Source organism: Pristis pectinata, chromosome 2 (assembly GCF_009764475.1).
Source record: "Pristis pectinata isolate sPriPec2 chromosome 2, sPriPec2.1.pri, whole genome shotgun sequence".
Classification (NCBI taxonomy): Eukaryota; Metazoa; Chordata; class Chondrichthyes; order Rhinopristiformes; family Pristidae; genus Pristis; species Pristis pectinata.
The window spans coordinates 25,818,772-25,837,064 of record NC_067406.1 but is presented as its reverse complement, the minus strand read 5'-3'; the positions used below and the strand labels follow the sequence as shown (position 1 = coordinate 25,837,064).

Sequence of the window (18,293 nt, the reverse complement as noted above, 5' to 3'; positions counted from 1 at the left end):
CTATTGACCTGTGTGGCAACCTTGAGGGATCTATGATCGTGGACCCCAAGTTCCCTCTGTTCCTCTACACTGCTAAGAGTCCTGCCATTAACTTTGTATTCTGCCTTCAAATTTGATCTTCCAAGTGTATCACTTCACACTTATCTGGGTTGAACTCCATCTGCCACTTCAGCCCAGCTCTGCATTCTATCAATGTCCTGTTGTAATCTACAGCAACCTTCTACACTATCCAGTACACCACCAACCTTTGTATCATCAAACTTATCAACCCACCCTTCCACATCCTCATCCAAGTCACATAAAAATCACAAAGAGCAGGGGTCCCAGAACAGATCCCTGTTGAACACCACTAGTCACCAACCTCCAGGCAGAATACACTCCACCTATCACCACCCTGTCTTCTATGGGCAAGCCAGTTCTGAATCCACAGTCAAATTTCCCTGGATCCTATGCCTCCTGAGTTTCTGAATGAGCCTTGTCACAAACCAGCAACAAAAGAAACACACGATGGTTAACAAATACTGATTTCCAGTCTTAGACTTTGGTAATGGACCAACACAGTCCACAATCACCTTCGAAAAGGGTTCACCAAAAGCAGGAATTGGTTTCAAAGGAGCCACAGGGGGTTTTTGATTTGGTTTACCTACCATCTGACATGTGTGGCAGGTTCGACAAAACATCACCACATCTTTTCTCAAACCAGGCCAATAGAATTGTTTCAAGATCTTCCCTACAGTTTTATTCACACCAAAATGACCACCCAAAGGCATACTGTGGGCCAGGTTTAAAATCTCATCCCTATAAACTTTTGGAACAACAACCTGATGAATAACTTCCCATTCCTCATTAACAGGAACATGAGGAGGTCTCCATTTCCTCATTAACACTCCATTTTTGACATAGTATCCAATTGGCACTTTTTCAATCTCCTCACATGAGAGCTTTTTCTTTCAATTCTGTCAACTCAGGGTCCTTTGTCTATTCCACCATAGAGAATTTTGTCACAAACCAGCAACAAAAGAAACACACTGAGCATGATTCAGTGTTAAAAACTATTTTATTAATCACTACTTATGATAATACGTAAAATAAAAGTTAAAAAAAAAGTTAGTATGTTAGAATTCAAGAATGTTAAACCTCGAACGTTAACCCCAAAACTAAACTCTTCGTGTGTGTGTGTGACAAAGTCCAAAACTCCCAGTTCCGGAATGGTTCTTAAAGTTCAGTTCCGCAAGCCATAAGGTGAAACATGAGCAAGGGCTTCTTCAACAACCACCGTTGTCTGAAGATAAGATGTAGATGTAGAAAAACAGAGTACATACGAAATCCAAATGTTCCACGATGGAACCCAAACGACACTCCAGTGTTTACTCGGTAGTGACTTCCTCACCCCGAAAAGCATCCGAACCATGGTCGTCCACACACAAATACCTGTTTCCTTCTACAGGTCAGCAACAAAGTGAACTCCACCGGATTACTTCCAACTTCCATACATGGATTTCAGTGGCAAACACAGTTATTGTTTCTCATCCATCGATAGAGAAAACAAGCAGGCTGGTGTCTCTCTCCCTCTTCTTCCGCCTTCTTCAACAACGTCATTACGTCCTTTATTTTCTATTGACGTAAGCACGCCCCACACACACTCTCTATCTTAAAGGGACTTTCACTGAGTCTAACACCTCCCACCTAAAAAAAATTTTTCCCAAGAAAATTTTAACCGCGCATACAGTTAGTAATGTTAATAATTATCATGCTACACAACTACAGACTATCAGATTAGTACAGATACATGTTTCCCATTTAACATCGGGAAAGACAATCAGCAATCACATTATCTTTGCCTTTAATGCGAGTTATCATGAGATCAAACTCTTGCAAAATTAAACTCCAGTTTAACAGCCTTCTGTTCTTGTTTTTGACTCGGCTCAGAAACACCAATGGGTTATGATCTGTATACACAGTCAATGGTTTCTGAGCGGTGCAAACATATACACTGAAATGTTGCAAGGCTAAAACAAGCGACAGTAATTCTTTCTCTATGGTGGAATAATTCTTTTGATGCTCATTAAATTTCTTTGAAAAGTAAGCTACAGGATGGTCAATATCATCAAGGTCACCCTTCTGCAACAACACAGCTCCTGCAGCTTCATCACTGGCATCTACTGCTAATGAAAATGGCTTTTCAAAGTCAGGTGGTTTTGAGCACAGGATGGTAGCATAAAATGGCTTTCAGCTTATCAAATGCTTCTTGACAAGAATCTGTCCAAACAAACTTTACTCCCTTCTTCAGAAGATTAGTTAGGGGAAGAGCAATATCAGCAAAATTTTTACAAAATTTTCGATAATATCCAACCATTCCCAAAAATCTTCTAACAGTCCTCGTACCTGTGGGAATAGGGAACTCAGATATTGCTTGAACTTTTGCCTGAACAGGAGCTTGCTTGCCTTGACCTACAACATAACCAAGATACGTCACAGTGGCATGGCCAAATTCACTTTTAGCCAAGTTAACCGTAAGGTTAGCCTTGGAAAGTCTTTCAAACAACCTTTCTAACGCAGAGATGTGATCTTCCCAAGTATCATTCCCAGTCACTAAGTCGTCAATGTAGGCATCTGTATGTTTTAACCCATGAATCACTGAATTAATCATTCTCTGAAATGTTGCTGGAGCATTTTTCATTCCAAATGGCAAAACATTGTATTCATACAATCCAGAAGGGGTTACAAAGGCTGAAATTTCCCTTCCTCTATCTGTTAATGGAACACACCAGTACCCTTTTAATAGGTCAATCTTTGTAAGAAATTTTGCCTTTCCCACTGTCTATGCAATCATCCACCCTAGGAATAGGGTAAGCATCTGACTTTGTTACAGCATTCACTTTCCTGTAATCTGTGCAAAATCTAACAGTTCCATCAGGTTTAGGTACAATAACACAGGGCGAACTCCAATTTGAACTAGAATGTCTAATAATATCATTTTCCAACATGTATTTTATCCCTGTCTCGACTGGTCCTTCTACGAACTTTGACTTTAAAATCACCCTGTGAAAAGGGACAGACATGGTCTCACCTGTAATGCCTCGTACTAGATTTACTTCACCAGTGTCACTTTCTTCACCAAAATTTAAAACACTGTCCAGCAAGAGAGATTGACTAGCCCCAGTATCTCTAAGAATTTTCACTGGCACCTGGGGTGACTCATCATTCAGTGAAACAAAACCCTCTGATACATACGAACGGAATTCCTTTCTCACCTCCTCCAACTTTTCCACTTTTCCCTCTTGCAAGGACTGATCTTTAACAGCATCTCCTAAACCTTTTTGATTTTTAATTGCCTGAAAGCAAGCATTGGGCCCAGCTTCCTTCTTTTTCTTCAAAAGGGCACAATTAGATATCACGTGGCCAGGTTTCCTACAGTAATAACAAGTACGCTCAACAGGTTTCTCCAGCCCTGGCTTCTTTTCATCTTTTCCTTTTTGATAACCTCCCAATTTAATCTCCGGTTTACCTGGATTGTCTTTGTAACTCTTTTGAAAGGTTTTAGGTTGTCCCCATTTGGATTTATGGGTTAAAGCATAATCATCTGCCAACCTCGCAGTTTCTTGTAAAGTTTCCACTCCCTTTTCATTTAAATATGTTGTTAATTCAGCTGGAACACATCTTTTAAAGTCTTCCACCAGCATCAATTCTGTCAATTTATCATAATCCCCATCTACATTTTTAGCCAGGCACCATCGTTCAAAACATATTCTCTTTCCATTGGCAAATTCCATATAAGTCTGATCTGCAGATTTCCTCAAGTCTCTGAATTTTTGTCTATAAGCCTCAGGGACCAATTCATAGGCCTTCAAAATAGCTTGTTTTACCTTGGTATAATCAGCTGCATCCTCAGCAGACAAAGCAGAATAAGCTTTTTGAGCTTTACCTTTAATCACACTGTACCATAAGAGCCCATCCTTTCCTTGGCCAGTTTGAACTCACAGCAACCTTTTCAAAATGTTGGAAATACTGATCAACCTGATCTTCCTCAAACGGAGGGACTAATCGAACCTCCCTGCTGGCTGAAAAACCATCATCAGAATCAGATTCCAAACTCTTACGCTTCATTTGTAACTCATGCTGCCTCTGTTTCTCCTTTTCCACAGAATGGCCAGCTATCAGTCTCTGAATATCTGCCTTTCTCATAGACTGCTTTACTTCTGTAAGGTTTAACCTTGTAGCAATCTTTATCAGATCATCCTTTTTCACCACCTCCAATCCCTTTTGGGTTGGTGACTCCAAAAATGCCTTAATATCCATTGCTGCTGGTTTCCACACACACAAGCCAATTAAAAAGAATTTCAGACCTTCCTCAAAAATCTTTGGATTGAATCCCGAATAAATCTTGTCAATCTGGGGAACGATCCCAGACGACACTCGTTAACCTTTGGATTGGATCCCAGACGAATCTCGTTAACCTTGGGAACTATCCCGGACGAGCCCCCAATTTTGTCACAAACCAGCAACAAAAGAAACACACTGAGCATGATTCAGTGTTAAAAACTATTTTATTAATCACTACTTATGATAATACGTAAAATAAAAGTTAAAAAAAATGTTAGTATGTTAGAATTCAAGAATGTTAAACCTCGAACGTTAACCCCAAAACTAAACTCTTCATGTGTGTGTGTGACAAAGTCCAAAACTCCCAGTTCCGGAATTGTTCTTAAAGTTCAGTTCCGCAAGCCATAAGGTGAAACATGAGCAAGGGCTTCTTCAACAACCACCGTTGTCTGAAGATAAGATGTAGATGTAGAAAAACAGAGAGAGTACATACGAAATCCAAATGTTCCACGATGGAACCCAAACGACACTCCAGTGTTTACTCGGTAGTGACTTCCTCACCCCGAAAAGCATCTGAACCGTGGTCGTCCACACACAAATACCCGTTTCCTTCTACAGGTCAGCAACAAAGTGAACTCCACCGGATTACTTCCAACTTCCATACATGGATTTCAGTGGCAAACAGTTATTGTTTCTCATCCATCGATAGAGAAAACAAGCAGGCTGGTGTCTCTCTCCCTTCTCTCTCTCTCTCCTTCTTCTTCTGCCTTCTTTCAACAACGTCATTACGTCCTTTATTTTCTATTGACGTAAGCACGCCCCACACACACATACACACACACTCTATCTTAAAGGGACTTTCACTGAGTCCGTAACAGCCTTCTATGAGGAGCCTTATCAGACAACTTACTAAAATCCATGTACGCCACATCCACTGCTCTACCTTCATCAATGTGCTTTGTCACATCTTCAATGTATTCAATCAGGCTCATGAGGCACAACCTGCCCCTCACAAAGCTATGCTGACTGTCCCTAATCAGCCTATGCTTCTCCAAATGCCCAGAAATCCTGTCTAAGAATCTTCTCCAGTAGTTTGCCCACCACTGAAGAAAGACTCACTGGCCTGTAATTCCCAGGGTTATCCCTACTCCCTTTCTTGAAAGGACGAGCAATATTTGCCACCCTCCAATCATCTGGCACTACTCCTGTGGCCAGTAAGGACTCAAAGATAGTCACCAAAGGCACAGCAATCTCTTGCCTAGCTTCCTGTAGTAACCTTGGATACTAGGAACCTTGGCCCCAGTGACTTTTCTATCCTAATGTTTCTCAATAGTTCCAGCACATCCTCTTTCCTCATATCAACATGCCCTAGCATATCAGTCTGTCATATGCCATCCTCACAAATGTTAAGGTCTCTCTGGTGAATACTGAAGCAAAGTATTCATTTAAGGACCTCTCCTACCTCTTCCGACTCCAGGCACGTTTCCTCTTTTATCCCTGATTGGTCCTATTCTCACTCTAGTCATCCTCATAAGAGGAAGTGTAGAATGCCTTGGGGTTTTCCTTGATCCTACTCGCCAAGGACTTCTCATGCCCCTTCTAGCTCCCTTAAGCTCCGTTCTGGCTACCTTGAAACTCTCCAAAGCTGTCTGATCTATGCTTTCTAAACCTTAGGTAAGCTTCTTTCTTCCTCTTGACAAGATATTCTACATCATGTGTCAACCACATTTTCTTCACTCTACCATCCTTACCCTGCTTCAATGGGACAAACCTATCCAGAGCCCCATTGCAAGTATTCCTTAAACAACCTCCACATTTACACTGTACTTCCAAGAACATCTTTTCCCAATTTATGCTCCCAAGTTCCTGCCTAATAGCATCATAACTCCCCCTCCCCCAGTTAAATATTTTCCCATATCATCTGCTCCTATCCCCCTCCAAGGCTATGGTAAAGGTCAAGGAGTTATGGTCACTTTCTCCAAAATGCTCTCCCACCAAGAGATCTGAAACCTGATTAGACTCATTGCCTAGTACCAGGTCCAAAATGGCCTCTCCTCTAGTCAGCCTGTCCACATACTATGTCAGGAATCCTTCCTGTATGCAGGAAAGGAATGCCATCCCATCTATCCCCTTTACACTAAGGAGGTGCCAATCAATATTAGGGAAGTTGAAATCACCCATGACAACAACCCTGTTATTTTTGCACCTCTCCAAAATCTGCCTCCTGATCTGCTCCTCAGCATCTCTGCTGCTATTGGGTGGGGGGGGGGTGTCTGTAGAATACTCCCAATAGTGATCGCTCCCTTCCCGTTTCTGACTTCCACCCACACTGACTCAGTGGACGACCCCTCCAGAACATCCTCTTTCTGCAGCTGTGATATTGTCCCTGATCAGCAAAGCCATTCCCCCACCTCTTTTTACCTCCAAACCTGTCCCTTTCGAAACATCTAAACCCGAGAATATCCAGCAGCCATTCCTGCCCTTGTGACAGCCAAGTCTCTAATGGTCACTATTGTCATAGTTCCACATACTTACCCACACTCTAAGTTCATCAGCCTTGTTCCTGATACTTCTCATATTAAAGTAGACACACTTCAGCCCAACCAACTGACTGCAATTTTGCCCTTTCAACTGCCTATCCTTCCTCAGTCTTTCTATACTCTGCATCTACTTGTACACTAAAGGAACCAAGCTCTGACCTATCACTCTGGTTCCCATCCCCTTGGGAAACTAGTGTAAACACTTCCCAACAGTTCTAGCAAACCTGCCTGCAAGAATGTTGGTCCCCCTCTAGATCAGGTGTAACCCATCCCTTTTGTACAGGTCATACCTTCCCCAGAAGAGATCCCTATTATCAACAAATCTGAAACCCTGCCCCCACACTAATGTCTCAGCTATGCATTCATCTACCAAATCATCCTATTCTTACCCTCACTGGCACATGGCACAGGCAGCAATCCAGAGATTACTACCCTTGAGGTCCTGCTTTTCAGCTTCCTACCTCACTCCCTATATTCCCTCTTCAGGACCTCATCTTTTTTCCTACTTATATTATTGGTACCAATATGTACTACAACCTCTGGCTGTTCACCCTCCCCCTTCAGAATGCTATGGACCCAGAATTGTCCCTGACCCTGGCACCCAGGAGGCAACATACCATCTGGGAGTCTCTTTCACATCCACAGAATCTCCTATCCACCCCACCCCTTCCACTATGGAATCCCCTATCACTACCACCCTCCTCCCTTCTGTACCACATGACCAGGCTCAGTTCCAGAGACCTGGTCACTACAGCTTTCCTCTAGTAGGCCACCCTCCACAACAGTATCCAAAGCAGTATACCTGTTATTGAGGGGAATGGCCACAGTGGTACTCTGTGCTACCTGCCTATTCTCCATCCTTCTCCTGATAGTCACCCAGTTACCTACCTCCTGCAGCTTCAGGGTGACTACTTCCCTGTAGCTCTTGTTTATGTACTCCTCAGTATCCCATAGGAGCCAAAGGTCATCCAGCTGCAGCTCTAGTTCCCTAACATAGTCCATAAGGAGCTGTAGCTGGATACACCTCATGCAGATGTAGTTATCAGGGAGACTGGAGGTCTCTCAGAACACCCACATCTCACAAGCTGAACACACCACTGACCCTGGAGCCATTCTCACTACTCTGCACTACAGGAACACCAAATCAAAGAAAGAAATGAACATACCTTCCTCTCTTCTCACTGAAGCCTCAACTCTCCCACTCTAACACAGGCCACTCCACTTACACTTGCCTTACCTTTTATTTACTCTGTTAATAAGCCAATCAGCAGGTAACAATTTGCAAATGTGCCTTGTTTAGACTCTTGCAAGGTGAAACTCACAAGCACAGGCACAATGACTTACCTCTTTTCAAAGGTCCCGCTCCAAATCTCGCTCCAACTCCCGACTCTGCAAGGTGAAAACACCCCTGAAGGGTGTAATTATTTGACTTCAACAGCTTTCTATGATAGAGAATTCTACTTTCTGGGAGAAGAAAGTCCTCATCATCTCAGTCTTAAATGGCTTACTCTTTATCCTTAGACAGTGACCCTTGATCCAGGCCTCTTGTCATCAGGGTCATACTTCCTTCATCTAATCTGTCCAGTCCTGTTAGAATTTTGTAAGTTTCTATGAGATCCCCTCTCATTCTTCTAAATTCAAGGGAATATAAGCCTAATTGACCCAATCTTTCTTCACACGTCTGTGCTGCCTTTCCAGGGATCAGTTTGGTGAAACTTTGCTAAACTTCCTCCTTTGCAAGTAGATCCTTCCTCAGATAAGCAGTTCAGAGCTGCACCCAGTGCTCAAGCTGTCACAGTCTCACCAAGGTCCTGCACGATTGCAGCCTGACCTCTTTGCTTGAATACTTCTGGATAAGTTTGTCCCATTGAGGCAGGGAAAGGATGGTGGAGTGAAGGAAACGTGGTTGACACGAGAGGTAGAATATCTTGTCAAGAGGAAGAAAGAAGCTTACCTAAGGTTTAGAAAGCATGGATCAGACAGGGCTTTGGCGAGTTACAAGGTAGCCAGGAGGGAGCTTAAGACTGGACTTAGGAGAGCTAGAAGGGGGCATGAGAAGTTCTTGGCGAGTAGGATCAAGGAAAACCCCAAGGCGTTCTACACATATGTGAAGAATAAGAGGATGACTGGAGTGAGGGTAGGACCGATCAGGGATAAAAGAGGATATGCTGGAACTATTGAAAAACATTGGGATAGATAAGTCACCGGGGCCGGACGAGATATATCCAAGGTTATTACAGGAAGCTAGGGAAGAGATTGCTGCGCCTTTGGTGACGATCTTTGCATCCTCACTGGCCACAGGGATAGTGCCAGATGATTGGAGGGTGGCAAATGTTGTTCCTTTGTTTAAGAAAGAAAGTAGGGATAACCCTGGGAATTACAGACCAGTGAGTCTTACTTCAGTAGTGGGCAAATTACTGGAGAAGATTCTTAGAAACAGGATTTATGGGCATTTAGAGAAGCATGTCTTATGAGGATAGGTTGAGTGAACTAGGGCTTTTCTCTTTGGAGAGAAGGAAGATGAGAGGTGACTTGATAGAGATGTACAAGATGATAAGAGGCATAGATCGGGTGGATGGTCAGAGACTTTTTCACAGTGCGACAATGGCTAACACGAGGAGACATAATTTTAAGGTGATTGGAGGAAGGTATAAGGGGGATGTCAGGGGTAAGTTTTTTACACAGAGTGGTGGGTGCGTGGAACGCACTGCCGGCAGAGGTTGTGGGGGCAGATACATTAGGGGCGTTTAAGAAACTCTTAGATAGACACATGAATGATAGAAAAATAGGGGGCTATGTGGGAGGGGAAGGGTTAGATAGATCTTAGGGCAGGATAAAATGTCGGCACAACATTGTGGGCTGAAGGGCCTGTACTGTCCTGTAGTGTTCTATGTTCTACTTTCATTATGAAGGCTACTATTCAATTTCCATTCTTCATCGCCTACTGTACCTGCATGCTACCTTCCATGATTGATGCACAAGGACACCAAAGTCTCATTGCACCTCCTTTCGCAATCATTTAGATAATGGAGGCACAAGAGACTGCAGATGCTGGAATGCAAAGCAAAATACATACTGCTGGAAGAACTCAGTGGGTCAAGCAGCATCTGTGGAGGCAAAGGGATGGTTGACATTTCGTTTCTCGACCCGAAACATCTGCTTGACCTGTTGAGTTCTTCCAGCAGTTTGTTTTTCATTATTCAGATAACTTGCCTTCCTGTTATTGACACCAAAGCGGATAACCTCACATTTGTCCATATTATACTGCTACTGCCATGTATCAACCCATTTCAACCTGTCCAGACCAACCTCAAGCTTTTCTGCATCCTTCTCAAGATATTGCATTTAATTCACTCTTCCGAATCATGACTGGACATCGTGAATAGCTGTGGTCCCTGCTATGAACCCTAAGTACCTCACAAGTCATTGCCTACCAATCAGAAAAAGACAGTTTTATTCTTACCCTTTGTTTCCAGTTGGCTAACTAGTTCTCTATGAACATCTGGACCTGACTCCCAATCCCAGATGCTTCAATTTTGCACATTAACATCTTATGTGGCTCATTATGGAAGGCTTTCTGAAAGTTCAAATACATCACATTGGCTGGTTCTCCCTCATCTATTCTGCCAGTTTTGTCATCAAAAAATTCCAGTACATTTGTCAAGTATGATTTCCCTTTTGTGAATCCAAGTTGACTTTGTTCAATACTGTCATTCTCCTCCAAGTTCTCTGTTGTTACATCTTTTATGACTAATTCTAGCATTTTCCCACCACCAGTGTCTGGCTAATCAATCTATCATTCCCAGTTTTCTCCTTGCTTCCTTTTTCCCTAAATATTGGGGTTACATTAGCTACTCTCCAATTCATTGGAACTGTTCCAGAGGCTGTTGGAATGTTGGAAAGTGGTGGTTCCAACAACAATGTTGGAAAGTGACCACCAGTGCATCAGATGCTATTGGGCCACTTCCTTAAGTACCCTGGGTTGCAGACTAGTGTCAATTATATTTAGTTCCCTGTACGTTAATAAAGCAAAGGCTTTTTTAATGTAATTGGTTAATCTCATAGTTATTGTGATATTCTCTTTGTAATTTCAGATGTATTTAAATATTTGAATTTAAATTACAGAGCTGAAGTGGTAGGATTCAAATTCATGTTTCCAGATCAAAGGTTCAGGCCACTGAATACCTTTGTAGGAACTATGATAACGTGCAGTCTGTCCAGTGACTATACTTCATTCACTGTAAAAATGCTTTGGACAGTCCTCAATCCATCAATACCAATATGTAAATGGAAATTCTTTGTCTTACTCGTACCCCTTTGAAAAAAAATGTGAATTGAACCTTGAACTCTCCATCAACTGGCTGGAAAATGACCATGAAAGAGTTACTTGTCATTTCTTTTGCTGAAGTTGATAATTTTTCTTAATTGAACACAGGTGCATGTTTGTGTGGTCTAACTGGATAACGATGGTATCCTACGTTGTGTGGTGTTCGTATGGTTGGTTCTGTCAGTGGACAGCGAATCATGAAGTTGTAGTGTCACAATTAACGGTCTGGAACAAGTCCTCCTGAGGAGACAAATAAGAATCAATCATAATAGTGGGTCTGGACTCCCATATAGGCTAGATTGGGTAGGATGGCAAATTTTCTTCACTGAAGCAAATTGGTGAAGCAGAAGGATTTTTGCAACAATACACTAATATCATGGTTGCCATTACTGACACTAGCTTTTTATTTTCTTAAATTGCAAATGTATTTAATTGCCTGAATTCAGATATCCCAGCTGTCATATTGGGATTCAAATTTGTATCTCTGGATCAATAGTCCAGATGTTCTCCTGCTCCTTTTGCCACCATATGATATTATACAGCAGTAATATTCCAAATTCTGCTGGCATCTCACAATTACCAAAATGTTATAAAGGCATTTAGTAGCTATTTTATAAAAAAATGAGGAGGTGTTTAGTTTCACAAATGACACAGCTGGTTTCAAATGTGGAACATTAAAATAAGGATGCTAGAACATAGAACATAGAACAATTACAGCACAATTCAGGCCCTTTGGCCCACAAAGCTGTGCCAGACATGTCCCTACCCTAGAATTACTAGGCTTACCCATAGCCCTCTATTTTACTCAGCTCCATATACCTATCTAAAAGTCTCTTGAAAGACCCTATCGTATCAGCCTCCACCACCGTTTCCGGCAGCCCATTCCACGCACTCACCACTCTCTGAGTAAAAAACTTACCCCTGACATCTCCTCTATATCTACTCCCCAGCACCTTAAACCTATGTCCTCTTGTGGCCACCAATTCAGCCCTGGGGAAAAGCCTCTGACTATCTACCCTATCAATACCTCTCATCATCTTATACACCTCTATCAGGTCCCTCCTCATCCTCCGTCTCTCCAAGGAGAAAAGGCCGAGTTCCCTCAACCTGCTTCCATAAGGCATGCTCCGCATCCCAGGCAGCATCCTTGTAAATCTCCTCTGCACCCTCTCAATTCTATTTTAAATTGATGTACGTCTGAACAAATGCACTTGGTCTCCTGAAGCATCATACCACTGGCTTCATTTTATTAGTATCATTCATTTCTTTATATTATCAATATTGGTCACATGATTCAGTAACATCCTTAAAAGCAATCTGCCTATGAATTTACAAAGAAAATTCTGGAAAGGGAGTATACACATTGATGTTTCAAGTTTAGTGTGTTCTTCAAAAATGAATACTGAAGGGTAAATAGGCATATGTAAGGAAAAATAAGGGGGTGGAGAATAAATTCTTCATCATGTTTAACCAGTTGATTGAACAACATTTTGGAAATGTACAAATAAATTTATAGGTGATATAGAGATTTTAAAACCACCAAACTAATACAGTTTATGTGAATAGTATAGAGAGAAAGGCATATAAATGAGAAAATAAGGTGAAGTACAGAAAGGAGGGAAGTAATTAAGTTGTGAATGCAGCAGATTGAAATTAAAATGGAAAGTGCAAGTGAGAGAGCATCAAAATTGTCAATGCTACATGCTGAGTCCTCTCATTTTCTGGTTTGGTCAATTTCTACCACATATGAAATAAATTCATTACAAAATCTATTTCAAACTCCTTTTTCTCACTACTTTTTGGAGGGACTGAACCCTCAACATTTGAGCCTTTAGCTTCCTTTTACTTGGCATGCCCCAGTGCAGTGGAACCACAGGAGGTGCAGAACTTTCCACTTCTGGTTCATATCATTCCATTCTACAACAGGTTGATCAAACATTTTAGGTGACCAATTTGCTGAAGTGATAACAAGATGAGAAACCATGTTAGTGTTTTATGATTTTGCTAATGTGTAGAAAATTATAGATCGAAAAATCAAGAACAATTTTCAAGTTTTGATATTGAGGATAATTTCAATTGATTGTTTTAATCCTTCATTTCAGATAATACTGCCATTCAGTCACCAAACTCCCACTCCTTCCAGATAAATTTCAACAGTCTGTACACAGCATTGTATGAACAACAGAAATCTGACCAGGCCACTCTTCTGCTGTATACCTTGTTGCATCAGAACCCAAATGTGAGAACGTATGTTTTGGCCCGTACTGATGTGGAGAATCTGGTGAGTCTACTTTGAACTTTTTGGCAGTAGTAGATGAATTAAAGTCGGCGATGATGAGAAATAAAATTTGTTACCTTTTGATCAGCGTGGCCAAGAACTACAGTGTTGGTGCTTTTATCCACTAAGTCATGAGAGTTTATTTCATTCCAAATGGAGAATATAAATTTGCCACACTTCACAAATGTGTTTCTGTTATTAGCAGGTTGTGGTTTAAATCTGCTGGGGTTAGATTTCAATACCAGAAAGTTTGGAATTTGATTTAGCAGTTATTATTTTATTTTTGTTCTCATTTTACGAAATGGAATTCTTTTTTCTCTGAACTCCTTAGACTGAAGACTATCGCTAAACATAGAAATGTTCCACCAGGGCATTATTTTGCTCTTATGTATAGAACGTGGATTGAGCATACTAATTGTATTCAGATAAAGTTCCTTCTTTCCGCAACCTTCATTCTCTATTCACGCTCCCTTTTGCTACAAAAACATTTATTTCCCAACCTGATAATCCCAGCATATTAGAAAAAGGATTGCAGAGCAAACGAGAACAACCTGGAGAACTAAACAGGATTCCCTGCCCCTCCTGCTGCCCCCCCTCCCCCCAACAACCCGTACTGAAAATAATTAGACTCTTAAACCAACTGTTTATTTATGTGTATGCAAGGCAAGTTTTTCACTGTACCTTGGTACAAGTGACAATAATAAACCAGTCCAAAATGTGATCACATTTAAATTCCTGTCTTGAAAACAATACATTAATTTCTTCTACCTGTGTGTTCTTTGTCCTTCAGTTTCTTCTTTGATCCTTTTTGGTTCTTAGAGTTTTTTAAGGTGGGATGTAAACATTAACCTTTAAGCAAATCATTTTATCTACTCACTGCACAATAGAAAGAAATTTGGTAATGTCATTGAGCCACTGTTCTTCTTTGGCTAAACCAAAATTTGGCAAAACGTCAGATTGTATGTATATGCAGCTTCAGTACCTGATCCGTGAAAACAAAGGTATGAAAAGAACGTATTAAGGAAATTTTTAAAAAAATTACTGGTAGTGCATTTAAAATTCTTATTAATGACTGATGTTTTTTGACAGTGAAATGTGTAGGATGTTCTGGGGACAGCCCATAAGTGTCTCCACGCTTCCGGCGCCAACATAGCATGCCCATGACTCCTAACCTGTACATCTTTGGAATGTGGAAGAAAATGATAACTTCTGAATAATTTTAGTTTGATTGGAATCTTTCAAAAATGATTGATGGCTTAAGTGGAATCTAAGCTTTTCAGTTTGTGTTATCTCTTCTATGCATGACATAACACAATGGAATAAGTCAAAAGAAGAGAATGATTTCAGTTTTGACATTAAGTTGGATGGATTTAAGTGTTTGTGTTTTGAAAATATTCCGGGATGGTGGTGTACTTTAACCACAATGAATTTTGGAGATCGTACTCTGGGTCAAAATAGGCCACGATGAGAGAGTGGAAAGATACAGATCAAAGAAGTAAACCTGAACCACATGGCTACATTTTCCTTCTGGAAACATTTTGTTCTTGGCTCCCAGTTGGCTTGATTTCTTGGTGATTAGAATTGGATGCATTGCTCAAATTGTAGCCTGGTCACAGCATTACAGTTTTATTATGTCTCCCACTCTTGTATTCTGCCTGATTAGCCCAATGTATAGCAACAGGATTAGGCTGTTTAAACCCATGATTGAACCTGTGCTCCTATCTAATTACATCATGTTCGACCTTCATCTCATACATCATCTTTATGAAGGCTCTTGAATCTGAAATGTTAACTCTGTTTCTCTTCCTACAGATGCTGTCAGACCTACTAAGTCTTTCCAGCACTTGTTTTTAATTCAGATTTCCAGTATCAGCAGTTTTTGTGATTTTCATCGCCTTTGATACCCTTCCCTCCAAAAACAGTTTTTTGATTTGTGTAATCCCTTATTCTGTTTGCATGCTTGTTTTATGCTTTGTAGTTGTTGGGATTTGTCTCCCACAATCAGATATTTTGTCCAAGCCTACTCTTTAAAACTTGTACATGAAGAGTGGTACTTGAGATAGGTCACACAAAATTTCTGGCACCCCCTGTAAGTATGTTCAAATAATGCGAAAATTTAAAGAGTTACAGACCCAAGACTTCTAGATCTGGGTCATTGCTGTGGCTTGTGGAAAGTAGTGTGACCTATTGACTATAAGCAGTAAGGCAACTAATGGTTCAGAGGAACATGCTAAACCCTATAAAAAGTTTTTGCAGTTAAAGGGAATTATTTTAAAAATTTGAAACTGTGTGTCAGTCTTTGGCGCAGTGTTTTTTTTCTGTCCCTAATTGCCCTTGAGAAAGTGGTGCAAAAAACAAGCTGCTGGAGGAACTCAGTGGGTCCAGCAGCATCTGTGGAGGCAAAGGGATGGTCGACATTTCAGGTTAAGATCCTGTATCAGGGCTGAAAATGTAGAGGAATCGCTGAAGTTGTGAAAATGCCAGACTGGTCAAGGATGGCAAATTTTCTTCCCTAGCGATGGGTGGTGCAGTTAGCAGCATTTCTGTCTTCCAGCTGCATCAACCCGGGGTCAGTCCTGACCTCCAGTCCTGTCTCTGTGGAGCTTGTACGTTCTCCCTGTGTCCACGTGAGTTTCCTCTGGGTTCTCCAGTTTTCTTCCCCTGTCCCAAAAATGTGTGGCTTGATAGGTTAATTAGCCAAAATAAATTGTATCTAGTCTATATATGATAGGCAGAATCTAAGGGGAGCTGGGAATGTGGAGAGTGGAATTAGTGTAAAAATGGGTGTTTGATAGTTGGCTTGGATTTGGTGGGTTGAAAGGCCAGTTTCTGTGCTGTTTTTCTCTTGGATTCAATGACTCCAGTTAACCAAGTGTTTTAACTATTACTGACTTTAACTTTTTACTTCAGTATTATTTATTGAATTAATCAGAAATCTTTCACCTGTTGTAGTGGGATTTTCATTTGCATATTTTTTTTATGGTCATATAGCACAGAAACAGGCCCTCCTTAGATCATTAATCCTTGCTTTTGGATTGTCTGCCCATAACCACCATGCTACTAGACTCTCTGCTGTACTATTAATTGATTTGCCACTGAACTCTTCTAATATTTGCTCTGGTGTTATGGTGAATTGTTTTTGCTTCCTTGCCTCTTTATGGGCTTTGTTCAGAATTTACACTTGGAGGTAGGGAGGTTGGTCAAATTGTTGTCAACATCCAAATTCCACCTGGGGAGTAATGTTATTGTGCCTGGTTTTAAAGTATTTGCTTTCCCTTTTTGAATATGGATGTATCTATCCTGTGCCTACACATGGAGAATTGGCATCTGGGCCCAAGTATTGTGCTGGAGCTTAGGTTTCTACTTTCAAGAAGAAAAGAGAAATTGATAGTGGAGGGGTGAACTTGTACAGGTTATTTACCGAGTATCTTAACTGCAAATTTTTCATTTATTTTAAGAGAGTAACTGGAAATTAATAAATTGATGAAATGCGCATGACCCTTCCTGTTTTTTTTTATTTGTAGGTTCTTCCAATTCTTGAAATTTTATATCATGTTGAAAAACGAAATTCACACCATGTCTACATGGCACTTATTATTTTGCTAATCCTAACTGAGGAAGATTCATTTAATCGTTCTGTTCATGAAGTGGTGAGTTGCTTGCTTTGAATTGCTTTCATGAACCTTTCGGTACTGATCACTAAGTATAGTTCTCGGTTTACTTGTGATTACACATTTTATTTCATAACTGGATAATCATCAAGATATGGAATTAGTGAGACTAGAATAGTAATATGTTCAAAAACATTTTTGCCAAGTAATCTATTTTTCATATATTACTTAATTTAAATAAGTTAGTTAAAATTTTTATGCTACGATTCCAATTGCTCAGTTGCAGTACCAGCTCCTGTGAAAGTGTGTAGTACATACCGCTAAGGTTCAGGCTTGATTTAAATTTTGTGCTGAGTTAGTTGATCTCTATCAGCTGCAGCAAAAAGACCACTGCAATTCTCCTTGAGAACATGAGACTACAACATCTTCCAAAGGAGATAAAGAAATTTTCATTTATGCAACAGTTTTCACAGTCTTGATGTCTTAAAATACATTACTGTGGGAAACATGACATCTGATTTTTATATTGCCAAACTCCCATAAACTGGTGAAGCTTAAAGTGACATTATTGAGGAATAAATATTAATTTAGACATCTAGGAAAAATCTCTATGGCTTTTTTTGAAATGGTGCTTTCGGCCTTTGCACTATTGGAGTCCCAGCCTGGACTTTGTGCTCAAGTGTCTGGAGTGGGACTTGAATCTACAACCCTCTGACCTTAAAGAAAGAGAGTTACCAACTGATCTTTAAGGATCTTTCTGATCACCACCCGTAATCTTTGGTTGGAAATATACATGTACATATTTCAGGCAAGGGCACTCTTTGGCTCAGTGTCATCTTTCTCAATGAGCTTGTAAATATTCATTTGAAATCTGTATTTGAAGAAAAGCCACTTTGTCTCATTATTGTTATTCAAGGAACCACAGTTTCATTGGGGAGAATATTGCAATTGCATCAAACCTAAATGCTAATCTACTACCAACTAATATTTTTTCCAAAAATGGATGCACTCCATTATACCATGAAGAAAATAAACACTTAGATGCCCAATAAAAATGATAAATAAGTTAAATATTTAGTGTTCTGGAAAATACCAAAGCTATTGTATTCTGACCCCTCTTTGACTGGTGATCAAGCTTGTGAGCATCCTGGCCACTTTGGCTTACTTCTGTAATGAGCTTTGTATCTTCCAACTAATCTGTCAGGGGAGCTTTG

The 18,293-nt window shown here is 40.6% G+C and overlaps 1 protein-coding gene across 4 annotated transcripts in view; it reads left to right on the top strand.

Annotated features, from left to right (window-relative positions):
• dym (dymeclin) overlaps positions 1 to 18,293 on the top strand; it is a 275,633-nt gene that overhangs the window by 82,666 nt on the left and 174,674 nt on the right. For all 4 annotated transcript variants that reach the window (XM_052039238.1, XM_052039219.1, XM_052039228.1 and 1 more), the window contains exons 10-11: positions 13,293 to 13,471; positions 16,993 to 17,118. In XM_052039238.1, the coding sequence (XP_051895198.1) occupies positions 13,293 to 13,471; positions 16,993 to 17,118 (305 nt within the window). The remainder of the gene's footprint in view (positions 1 to 13,292; positions 13,472 to 16,992; positions 17,119 to 18,293) is intronic.